Below are 12644 nucleotides of genomic sequence, written 5' to 3'. Positions count from 1 at the left end.
TACCCCCAGAAAGCTTACTGAGAAGGGGTACATGGGGGATATCTGAAATGTCTTGATTCTACTCTAACATTTAAGCAATAGTTTAGCTGTGTGTAAGCTACTAAAATGGACACCAATTTTTCTCAGAATTTTAAAGGCATTTTTTATTGTCTTTTAAAAAAATGTTTAATTTTGAAATGATTTTAAATTGACAGAAGAGTTACACATAGAGCGCAGAGTTCTTGTATCCCCTTCACTTGGCTTTCCCTAAGACTAACATTTTCATAACCACAGCACATTTGTCAACACTAAGAAATTAATATTGGTGCACTACTACTAACTGATCTACAGACTTCAGTCATTTTTCACAGCTTTTCCACTAATATCCCTTGTGTTGCAGCACTAATTCCAGGATCCCAGATTTAGTCATCTCATCTCCTTGGTCTCTTCCAATCTGTGACAGTTGCTCATTCTTTCCTTATTTTTAATAACTTTGACACTTTTGAAGGGTACTGGTCTCTACATAGGGTTTGCCATAAGAATTAAATGAGGTAACCTGCATAAAATGCTTAGCAAAGTGTCTAGTGCACAGAATATTCTCAATAAATGTTAGATATCTTCCATCTCTTTCCACTATTCAGCAGTGTAACTACTGAGACTCCATGGAGTGAAGTTACTTGCTTTAGGGAAAGTACGTGCTGGATTCTGTTATTGCGAGGCAGGAACATGAGACTTGGCTTCCTTATATGTTTTTAATTCTTTTTTCCCCTTCTCTCAATGCAGGGCTTACCACCCAAAAGATGGAAGGCAGATGTTACGCACCTGAGTTGCCCGGAGCCCACAGTGTTTGCTTTCTCACCTGTGGCTCCGCGTCAGAGCGCTTCTCGAGAGATGTGGATACCCAGCTTCCAACAGTCCAAGAGAGAAGCCCAGGCACTAAGGTGGCTGGTCGATAGGAATCAAAACTTTTCGGCTCAAGAGTTTTGGGGCCTAGTATTCAAGGACTAACTTAAATAAGTATCAGAATGATATAGACTACAGAGTTCCAGAGGTTTACTTTCTAGGTTGCCTTAATATTTGAATATCATATCCGCTCTGTTTACTACCCTTTAGGATGAGAATTGCCGCAGTACTCATAATGAGCCCGATGAAATAATAGAAATGAACTACCCTCAGGGGTTACCCCTATATTTTTTATACTCAAAAGGTAAATACAGTAGTCCTCCCCCCCACCCCCTTATCTGTAGTTTCGCTTGCCATGGTTTAAGTTACCCACAGTCAACCGCAGTCTGAAAATAGTAAATGGAAAATCCAGAAATAAACCATTCATATGTTTTAAATTACGCGCCGTTTGAGTATCTGATGAAATCTCGCGAGGCCTTCATCCCTGGCAGACGTGAATCATCCCCTTTCCAGCGTCTCCACGCTGTTTACGCTGTTTACGCTGCAGACGTGCTCTCGCGTTAGGTCGTCGTGGCCGGGTTATCAGCTGGACTGCCGGGTGCCGACGGGCTTGCGTTCAAGTCACCCTTACTTTAGTCACTAATGTCCCCGGAGCGCGGGGGTGGCGGTGCTGCCAGCTGGGGCGGGCCACAGGGAAGCCGTGCAGTGCTGCCTTGCAGGGAAAAGCGGAAAGTTCTCAACTTAATACTTTTTATCGTCTCACGTCAAAAGAAGAAGGGTGAGTACAGTACGATACGATATTCTGAGAAAGAGACCACATTCACATAACATTTAGTACAGTATATTGTTACACTTGCCCTATTCTGTCATTAGTTACTGTTGTTCATCTCTTACAATGCCTAAGTTATAAATTAAACTATCATAGTGTGTGTGTATGTATGTGTGTGTGTGTGTATATATATATATATGGTTTGGTACTGTCTGTGGTTTCAGGCACCCGCTGGGGGCATTGGAAGGCATCCCCCGATATAAGGGGAGGTTACTGTATTTTTCATGGACACTGATCACCTTCATTGTGCATGTTTGCACCCATGTACCTGCTGCGTTTTGTGGAAGTTCACGTAATGCAGAGTGATTGCTTTCCTCGCTGAAAGGGAGGGATTCCTGGTTCCTCACTTGTTGCAGTTTATTGGCGTTTGGCAAACGCCGTGTCCTGATGCTGAGCGGGAACTGAAATGCATGAGAACTTGGCAATGAGAGATTCCATCTGTTGGTTTCGGGGATGTGAGTGAGTTCTAAAAGCTGTGTGAAGTTGATCCGTCTCCTCTTCAAGTCGAAAGGACATGGCCCGTCTCTGGCTTCTCCATACTCTCAGTCACCTCTGTTAACTTTCTGATTTTCATTTTGCCCTGTGTCCTCCAATCCCCAGAGCGGCAGAATGTTTTGTGAAGACGGTTCTCCTTCTTGTGTGTGTGTGTGATCAGCGAGATGTTCCCAACCGTCCCTATACCGCTGAGCAGAATAGTAAGTGTATGATTCCGGCTGGACAGCCTGTGCATTTTGATCAATGTGAGGGTGGAAGTGAAAGCCCCTGGGAGCTCCAGTTATGTGGAAGCTGATTTGTCTTTTCTCAGGATGATAGACGGCCTGCTGTGGTGGGCCCATTGGTTTGTGAGCATTCCCTGTCATTTCTGATCCTGTCACAGACCAAGATAAGCTGCTTTGTCTAGAGCAGCGGTTCTCAACCTGTGGGTCGCGACCCCTTTTGGGGTCGAATGACCCTTTCACCACAGGAGTTGCCTAAGACCATCGGAAAACACATATATAATTACATATTGTTTTTGTGATTAATCACTATGCTTTAATTATGTTCAATTTGTAACAATGAAAATACATCCTGCACATCAGATATTTACATTATGATTCATAACAGTAGCAAAATTACAGTTATGAAGTAGCAACGAAAATAATTTTATGGTTGGGGGTCACCACAACATGAGGAACTGCATTAGGAAGGTTGAGAACCACTGGTCTAGAGCATCTGTTGGGGCACCACGGAAGACAAGGAGAAAGCACGGACTCGCATTTACGATGCTAGAGCCTGGTGCCACCCACTGTGGCATGGCTTCGATACTCTTTACTGTGGAAAGATGTAAGCTCCAGGGGACAGGAAGAGATCTGATACTCATGTCCCTGATGTGGCATAAGGGGGAAGTTTAGGGGCTCCTGCGGCCCCACCCCCCTTTTATAGCAGACCAGTGGCTTTCCGTGCCTGGAGGCAAGAAGGGTCACATTGCTGTTGCCCTATGACTGGGTTCTTTCTCAATCTTAGCTCTGCCATTAACTAAATATGATTTTGTACGAATCTCTCTTTTTACTTTTTATTTTTTATTAAATCTTTATTGTTGAAAGTATTACATATGTCCTCCTTTTTCCCCATTGACCCCTTCTAGTCTGCCTCTCCCCCCCTCTCCCCCCCCCGCCCCCAAGCCCTCACTACACTATTGTCTGTGTCCATGGGTTGTGCATATATGTATACAAGTTCTTTGGTTGATCTCTTCCCACCCTGGTTTTGTACAAATCTCTTAACCTCCCTGGACCTTAGCTTTTGTGCCTAACAGGAAGTGATTGGACTGGTCTTTGAAGTTCTTCTCTGTGTACCATTCTTTGTTCATTAAAATCTAAGAAATTTGATTGTGTAGGTGGTTTTTTAGTAAGACAGTAACCAACCATTTCAAAGCCACTGTGTTTTCAAGGAAAGCACACTCTTTGAAGGAGGAAGAACGCTGTTTAGTGGTATTGGGGATAGAAAGGAAATTATTTCTCTGCCATTTTATCTGGTAATATCAAAGGAGAAAGGCCTGCAAGGGGGTTGTTAGTTAAAGGCCATATTGTTAACTATATTACATGAGGTGTTTTTGTTCTACTATTAAAAGAAAGCCCAAGACATGATTTATGCCTCTGGTGAGCACTGTGCTGGAGGCTGTCTTATATAATAGCACTTAGTTATCACAATAACTACTTGAGGTAGGTAGTTTCTCCCCTCCCCCTGCCCCTTACTTTTATAATACAAAACGAAACTCCATGTAACCATGGTGGAGTGAAATTTTAAACTTTTTTATCTGAATGGAGAGAAGGTTTGCCACTAGCTGCTTTTTGTAGTGGCGATCTCCAGTCTCCTGGGTGGAGATGCCCTGCTCTGGCAGGGACCTCCCCATCAATCCCTTCACATATGGCGATGCAAGGCAAGTGGGTTCCCTTCGTTCTGGAGGAATTTTTTGTGTTTGGAAAGAGTAGCATCTTCACCAAGCACCCTATTTATGGAAAAGTCAAAACCTATGATGGGAAGAAGTAGAAATTTGAGTAGAATAGGAAGGACCATGAAGTAATGATGGTATATTTGTGTGAACAACAAAAACTCAGAAAAAATGATGCTGGGATCTTGGAAGTGACACTGTAGTAAACCATGATGACAATTATGGAAAACCGGCTTTCAAGTTCAAAGAAAATAGCATGTGATGTCATTTCCTATGCCATAGTTATTATGCCCATCCCCCTCATACAAGTCCCAGGTCGAAGACCCAGACACCATTCATCAAGTCAGTGATTCCTTCTACTTTGATGCTTTCCCTCAGTTTTGTAATTACAGAGGATAACATAGTTCCCTAAAACTCATATTGTAATCCATCTTTTGAAAAAGCAGCACCCCAGAATAAACTTTATAATAGGCCAGTGATGGCGAACCTATGACACGCATGTCAGAGGTGACACGCGAACTCATTTTTTTGGTTGATTTTTCTTTGTTAAATGGCATTTAAATATATAAAATAAATATCAAAAATATAAGTCTTTGTTTTACTATGGTTACAAATATCAAAAAATTTCTATATGTGACACGGCACCAGAGTTAAGTTAGGGTTTTTGAAAATGCTGACATGCCAAGCTCAAAAGGTTCGCCATCACTGTAATAGGCTTTATATTACCAGAAAGTTAGGGGGAATGACAATGACAAGGAACAGAGGGGTGTGGACAATGAAGAAAAAGAATGAAAAATGCACTTTGTGAGGAGATATAAGAAGAACAATGAGCCTGGTGGGTATGACTCAGTGGTTGAGTGTCAACCTATGAAACAGGAGGGCATGGTTCCATTCGTGGTCAGGGCACATGCTCAGATTATGGGCTTGATCCCCAGTAGGGGGCGTGCAAGAGGCAGCTGATCAGTGATTCTCTTTCATCATTGATGTTTCTATCTCTCTCTCCCTCTCCCTTCCTCTCTGAAATAACAAAATATATATTTTAAAAAAAAGAGTGTTGAGTTGGCAAGGTGAGTTGTACGGTGAAGCCGATGCGCAGTCATAGCTCCAGAGAAGTATTTCTATGGATTTCTTTACAGAGGCCAACATCTCAGTTTCAGTTTCAGGAAATCCCCAAACAGGAAATAAGATGTTGCAAGCTTTGGGCTTTGGGACAGACTTGAGAGATAAATTTAAAAAACCTAAAAATCACTCGGCGACTTCTTGGCTTCCGAGGACATGTCACTGAGCCAAGGTCAGGCCAGCCTTCCTGCGGCTGCAGCCGGCTCAAGTGCCCGGTCTTCCCGCCCATCACCCCAGTGTTTCAGGAACACAGCCACATTCCTCACCTCCACATGGCACCTCCGCTCAAGTTGCACAACCCTTCAGCAATCTGGAGGGTCACTCTAGAAGGGCAAGGAAAACAAGGAGAAACAAGCTCTAATCTTGTGTGGAATAGAAAGAATCTGTTTTGGCGGGGAGGGGAGAACTCAGGGTTTCAAGAGTCTGATCTCAGTGCTGGCAGACTCTGATGACCTTGGAAAAGACCTTGTGTCAACTTGATCGGAACCTCTAGACAGATCGTGAGTTCAGCCAAACATTTGAATGTTTCCAACATTTGCCTGTTTAACATCATAGAGGGACAGTCTTCATTATGCTTGGCTTCAGTGTGACTCTCAAAAAAGCCGTTGTGAAGGGGTCCCTCCCCGTCCCCACTGCCTCCTTTTCAACACCCCACAAACAAATTATGGGGAAACATTGGACAGTGCAGATGTATCAAGCTCTCAGACGATTCACTTATTACTTAGAATATAAGTGGAGTTGGATTTAGATTAATTTGGACATGACTGCAAAGGGACTCCAGAGGCGGGGAACCTGAATGTGTCCACCAGGATGCATAAATCTTTTATGTTCCCCTCATATGTGCTCGCTGCTTCCCAATTAAACTGAGAACTTGGTCGCAGGCTGTGCACAGCTTCTTGCGTGTTTACATGTAGCACATATTTCTTCAGGGCACTGCCCACTGGGACAATTGATTAATCTGAGCTTGTCATTAATTGTTTGATGTCTGTTATATAGGAGGATAGGATGGTCCCGGGGTAAATATAATTTGAGAATAGCCAGGGGTGAGTGACAGCATCACTGTGCTCTCATCTCCCACTGACTCCAGATATTCAAAGGGAGCTTGGCAGTTATCGAACCAAGACAGAAAGGAGCAACATGTGGTTTTTCCCAATGGGGGATTTTATTGTCCATTTGGGTCCCTTTGTTTATTGCATCTCAAAGAAACCATGACAACCATGTTTGTCTCTATTTCCTCTCCCCTAGACACTTCTGGTTCCATCTGTTCGGTATTTACCAGCGAAGTCAACTTTTTGTCTCTCTTCTCATATTAAGGGCAAGTGTACTTATGTGGGTTCATTTTGTGTGTGTTTTAAAGTAGAAGAAAATAAAAATTGAAAGGTGGTGCTTGGCTTGATAAAATGTTAAATACCTTCTTTACACTTTTTCTTAATTGTCAGCGTGACATGTTCATTGATTTGATTGTCAGAAAGTGCCTGTCAATGTGTATCATGCCAGGAAAACAAAATAAAACTAGAGACCCTGCTTCGTAAGTGTGTATTTGTGTGATGAAAAACGCCTCTTCTAGTTGCAGTCATGGTGGTGCATATCTAGATCTAACCTTATCCCTTTCTACTTCCAAGATCTCAGGTGGTGGCAGCTGGGAGCACCCCTCTCCTTCCTCACCAGGCGGTTTTGTCTTCCAAGGCTTTTTACAAGCTTGTAAGGTCCGGTGGCTCTTTGATGACCCCTGCACACAGAAAGCAGTAATTAAGAGAAATAAATATATGGAACAACTCCAATGGGACACTGTTGGCACTTTTTGTGATGTAGGGTGTCCTTTTGCAATTGAGTCCTACTGATAGAGCAGTTTAGCACAGAACCATCCCAGGCCCAGGAGTCCGGGCTAGTTTTGCCTTTGCTATTAACTACTTTGTGACCTTAGCAAAGCATTTCAGCTCAACATGAACCCTAGTTCCTTCATATGTAAGATGAAGCAGAGCTAGATGACATAAAGCCCCAAAGGCCTTTAAAACAATGTTCTTCTGTTTCATGCCCAAGCACTAAACACCGGCTAACGATTTTGCTAGTTTTCCTCTTCTACCCTTTATATACAGTTCTAGCCTCAATCCTCTTCTTTAAAAAAATGTTTTATTTATTTTAGAGAGAGAGGAAGGGAGAGGAAGAGAGAGAAACATTAATATGAGAGAGAAAAATCGAGCATTGCCTTTCGTCCTGGGGTCAAACCCGTAATCTGAGTTTGTGTCCTGACTGGGAATCAAAACGGCAACCTTCCTGTGCATGGAACTATGTTCAACCAACTGAGCCACAGCGGTCAGGGCTCAGTCCTCTTCTTACCTCACTCGGTAATCTTTCTCATCTATACTGTCTGCTTCACATTGTCAACTCTCATTAATATACTTATGAATTAAACCATTTTTAAAATTAACTTTATTGTATTGTAATTACACAAAATACAATACACCCATTTCACGTTCAGTGAGTTTTTTTCAAATGTAGACAGCTACAACATTTATATCACTCCAGTAAGTTCCCTAGTTCCCCTTTGTATCCAATACTTAGCATTTCTGGTCCTAGACAATCACTAATCTGCTTTTTGACACCAAATATTTTCCCTCCCTCAAAGCCATGCTTCTAATCATGATAAACTACCCACTGGGAAACTTGACGTACATGCATCACAGGCCCCTTGACCTTAATGAAATGGAAATCAAGATCTTTCCCCATAAATCTGCCAAATCACCAAAACGGCACACCTGAGATTCATCTATATTCCTTCCTTGCCTCCTCTTTCCATATTAATCCATCCCAGTTAGTAATCTACTCCCTTAAGGTATCCACATCTGTCCCTTCTGCCACTGTTGGTGTAGAACAGCTGTGGGCAAACTACGGCCCGAGGGCCGGATCCGGCCCGTTTGAAATGAATAAAACTAAAAAAAAAAAAGACCGTACCCTTTTATGTAATGATGTTTACTTTGAATTTATATTAGTTCACACAAACACTCCATCCATGCTTTTGTTCCGGCCCTCCGGTCCAGTTTAAGAACCCATTGTGGCCCTCGAGTCAAAAAGTTTGCCCACCCCTGGTGTAGAACCTCACAGATTATAGTCTAGTTCAGGGGTGGGCAAACTTTTTGACTCGAGGGCCACAATGGGTTCTTAAACTGGACCGGAGGGCCGGAACAAAAGCATGGATGGAGTGTTTGTGTGAACTAATATAAATTCAAAGTAAACATCATTACATAAAAGGGTACGGTCTTTTTCTTTTTTAGTTTTATTCATTTCAAACGGGCCGGATCCAGCCCTCGGGCCGTAGTTTGCCCACGGCTGGTCTAGTCCCACCAAGTTCCAGGAGTTCTATGGTCTCTTCCAAGGTCATACCCCACATCCTCCACCTCCCAGCTCAGATGACGTCTGCATAGACTTTTCCCAATATGTTTATTTGGTGTGAGCTACATATTCTGCTCACTTCAGGTCCATTCTCTCAATAAAACCTTTCTCTGGTAAATTAAACACTTCCTAGTGCAATATCTTTTAATAGCCACTCATTCCCTTTGAGGGAGAGTATGTCCTGACAGAACCCTACCTAAGTTTCCAGGCTTACCTCTTTCTTCTCCATCATTAGCATGCCCCTGTGCTATCCTATACCCAACTATATGTTGCCTGCACACTCTGCTTTCTTCATACCTCTGTTTTTCATACACTGTTTTATTTCCTCTGCCTGGAATATCGGTTGGATGAATCCCTATTTATTCTTCAAGACTCAGCTCAAATAATTTCCTCAGTGAAGCCTTCCCTAGTTCTTTAAAAGACTATTTCTCTCTTCTTCTTGTGCATTGAACATTGTATATTAATTCTTTGTAATCACCCAGATAACGTTCCAGTGGAAAGGGAGGGAGCAGTACAAACAACCCATTCCCAAAATGTTCTTAAGAGTTGATAGGTTAAGCTCATGAGAACATTCTCACATGTGTGCACATCCACACACCTACAGGGATGGAGGAAGAAACGATTTAACAGTCTTTGACTTTTGGTTTATGTTTTACATTCTAGCTCAGTTAAGAGTTTTAATGAGGAGTTGGAGCTTTGAGAGTGAACCTTCTGCCACTTTTCATTAGGATCTCCTCCAGTTTCTTTCACTGGTCTTGGAGTTAGCATGTTCATTGTCTTTTGTTCCCCACTCCGGGCCCTGCTTCTTCCCTGCAGGGGTATGTCCTTGAGCTCTGTCAAGGCCTCTGCGGATACCACCCGAGGTGGAAGGAGAGAGGCCTCCCAGGTGTTCTGGGCTGAGTAGCATCTGCAATCTTATATGCCTGTTCTGTAGGTTATCTTGACAAGATACCTATTTCCTGTTACCTTCTCTTTTCTGAGTCTAGCACCCTCTTGACATATGGGAAAAATCTATCTGGAAATGTTTATAAAAGGACTTATTATATTGTAATTTTAATGACCAGTTACATGTTTGTCTCCTACAGACTAGATTTCTTGAAGATCAACTGGTGTCTTCCCCTATCCTCCTCCCTCCTCCCCCCCGTATATCCCTAGTGCCCAGCACAGTGCCTGGAAAAATCAGTTAATAAATGAATCTCATTTATGAATTTGAGTCCTGCCTATACTTTGTTACCAAAGTTAATGATTTATGTTAAGTAGCATGTTCTGCCTTAATTACAAACCTGCTCATGAGTAAGTGAAAATATGGTTGAATATCTACAAATGTCTGAATTTAAAATATTTTTCATTTAAAATTAGCTCCCAGCACAGATAATATTTTCCTGGGCTGATGCTTCTCATTCAACGCATCACTCTTTAAAACATAAATTAAAGCCAAGACTGAAAAATTAATTTGTCAAGTCTAATTGCTTGTGGTAGACATGTTGATATAATGTACAGGACCGAGCACTATTTGTAGTACCTGGGATACATTAAAAGAGAAGAAAATAAATGAGAAGAAACTAAACAACCAGGGAAAATGCAACCAAACAATGTACACTTTTTTTAAAGCACATTTGAAAGAGTAAGCTCCGTGTCAGTTCAGAGTGCTGATTGCAGAGAGCAAGGTGGGGATAGTTGTTTTCCTCAGGGGGTAGAAGAGCCTGGACGGGTTCTTATGTTTCCGTGCAGATGGTGACAGGCTCAGGAGAAGGAACACCTGGAAATTAGCTGGCTTTTGATACATGTTTGTTGAAGAATAGGTTGTATTGCTGTATCACAAAGTGAGATAAAGCATTCAAGAAGTTCTTTGGAGATATGTACGCCTTAGAAATACCAACCGTGTACTATAATTTCACATATTATGGCAAGATCATACTCCCTAGTCAGGGCTAAAACCTTTTAGAAATTAACCCTAACCCTTTGCTGGATTTGGATAACTATAATATTCATCTTGGCCGTCTGTATTTCTATAATGAGTGTGTATACGATGCCTTAGGATGTTTCCAAATTGTATCTCACCTACTAGATTATCTTGTCCTGGAATTGATGTCTTTGCATGCTCTCTATAGCTCAGTATGTATTGACCATGTTCCAAGCATTTTTACATATGGCTGGGCTGTGATGTGGTTGGAGTCTCAAAGCAACTTTGTGAAGTGAAAATATTATCTGATATTGCAAATGGGAAAACAGATTCAGAGTGCCGAGTAACTTAACTGAACTTACCCAGAAAATAAGTGGCAGAATCCAGATTTAGATCAAAGTTCATGATATTTTGTTCTACAATATACTTTTTAAAGAGACAGATTTATTCCAAAGGACGTACTTATGCTTCATTAAGCTGACAAAATAAAATGGATGGCAGCATTTTGTTGTCATGGAATTGGTACATTTTTTATATCATATGAATACTATGTCTATTTCATGGTCATTCATGGAGAGTATAATCCAAGGTTCCACTTAAAAAAAAATTAAATATATATTTTAAATTTTATTTTTCAATTACAGTTTATATTCAACTAGGGGCCCAGTGCACGGATTTGTGCACCTTGAAAGGAACTGTGGGCCATGAGGCTGCAGTGGGCACAGGGGCAGGTCTCGGCCCATCCTCCACGTCCCTGCCTGGTCCCTCCCACAGCGGCCCCCAGTCCCCTGTCTGCCGGCAGCCCTGCTTCCGTCACCGCCATTCCCACACGCTGACTGCACCGGCCCCGCTCACACCCACTGACTGTGTGGAGCGATTGGGGCAGGCGCCATCAGCGGGTGCGAGCAGCGGCTGCTGCCCCTATTGCCCCTCAGAAGCAGGGGGAGGTGGAGAAGCCCTCAGGGGCGATCGGGGCTGACAGCCTCCGCTTGCACCTGCTGATGTTGCAGAGCTATCTTTGCTGGCGCCGGGCACCAGCAGCAGGTGCGAGCGCCGGGCAGGATCTCAGCGCGTGGGAGCAAAGAATTTTCAGTAACCACCAGAGGCTTGCCCCAATGACAGCGACCGGCGCCCCGCCTTGGCCTGGTGACCCTGCTCACCTGCTCCACCATCCCGCCATGATCTGTGCTCTGCCACCTGCTGCCAATGCCTGCCATGTTCCGCATGCACCCCCGGTGGTCAGCACACATCATAGCGACTGATTGTTTGGTTGTCCCGCGGTCTGGTTTATTTGAATATTGGCCTTTTATTATATAGAACACTATTTTGTATTAGTTTCAGGTATACAGCATAGTGCTTAGGCAATCATATACTTACTGTACAAAGTACTCCCCTGATATTTCAAGTACCCACCTGGCAAGGTACATCATTATTACAATATTATTCACTATATCCCCTATGCTGTACTTTACATCCCTATGACTATTTTGTGACTACCAGTTTGTACTTCTTAATCCCTTCAACTTTTTCACCTCCCCTACCCTCACCCCTCTGGCAACCATCAGTTTCAAGGTTCTGCTTTTAATTGGTGCTTAATAGAGATGGCTTAGGTTCCTGACAGTGTGAACCAGGCCTTCAGCTTATAGATGGGCATCCGTTGATCTAGTTGTCCAAAACAGTAAGGTACGTATTCCAGAAAGGACATTTAGCTCACAATTAGGGTATTTGAGTACCTATCACAGAGTTTTCTGTTTTCCTTTTCTTTGCACTGAATGGTGGGCTATTATTTAAAAATGTAATAAATACCAAGTTCTGTAATTGCCTCATTATTATCATCTTCTCTCTTTCCACTCCCTACTGTTCCCCCTGCCATCATGATGACACTTCCTTCAGGCACTCACACATGTCATTCCTCGAAAATGGAGTATAAAAACATATTAAAATACACCACACATGGTGATGAATTGTCAGAAGGTCACCCAGCATCTTGATCTCAGACCTCTCTTTTAAATGATGCAAATTCAATTTATCTCACTCTGAAACTTCTTTGAATTTTAGTGTCTCAGTCACTCTATGGTAACACGGCTCTTTTC

At 42.7% G+C, this 12644-nt stretch overlaps 1 protein-coding gene across 2 annotated transcripts in view; it reads left to right on the top strand.

The window, feature by feature from the left end:
- The window catches only part of FUT10 (fucosyltransferase 10), a 72279-nt gene extending 70971 nt beyond the window's left edge, over positions 1-1308 (top strand). For both annotated transcript variants that reach the window (XM_070407385.1, XM_070407384.1), the window contains one exon: positions 763-1308. In XM_070407385.1, coding sequence (XP_070263486.1) covers positions 763-987 — 225 coding nt within the window. In that variant the 3' untranslated portion in view covers positions 988-1308. The remainder of the gene's footprint in view (positions 1-762) is intronic.
- The last annotated feature ends 11336 nt before the right edge of the window (positions 1309-12644 follow it).

Source organism: Myotis yumanensis, unplaced genomic scaffold, assembly GCF_028538775.1.
Source record: "Myotis yumanensis isolate MYYU_CA2020_CCGP unplaced genomic scaffold, mMyoYum1.0.hap1 SCAF_3, whole genome shotgun sequence".
Classification (NCBI taxonomy): domain Eukaryota; kingdom Metazoa; phylum Chordata; class Mammalia; order Chiroptera; family Vespertilionidae; genus Myotis; species Myotis yumanensis.
This window is presented reverse-complemented; position numbering and strand designations above follow the sequence as displayed.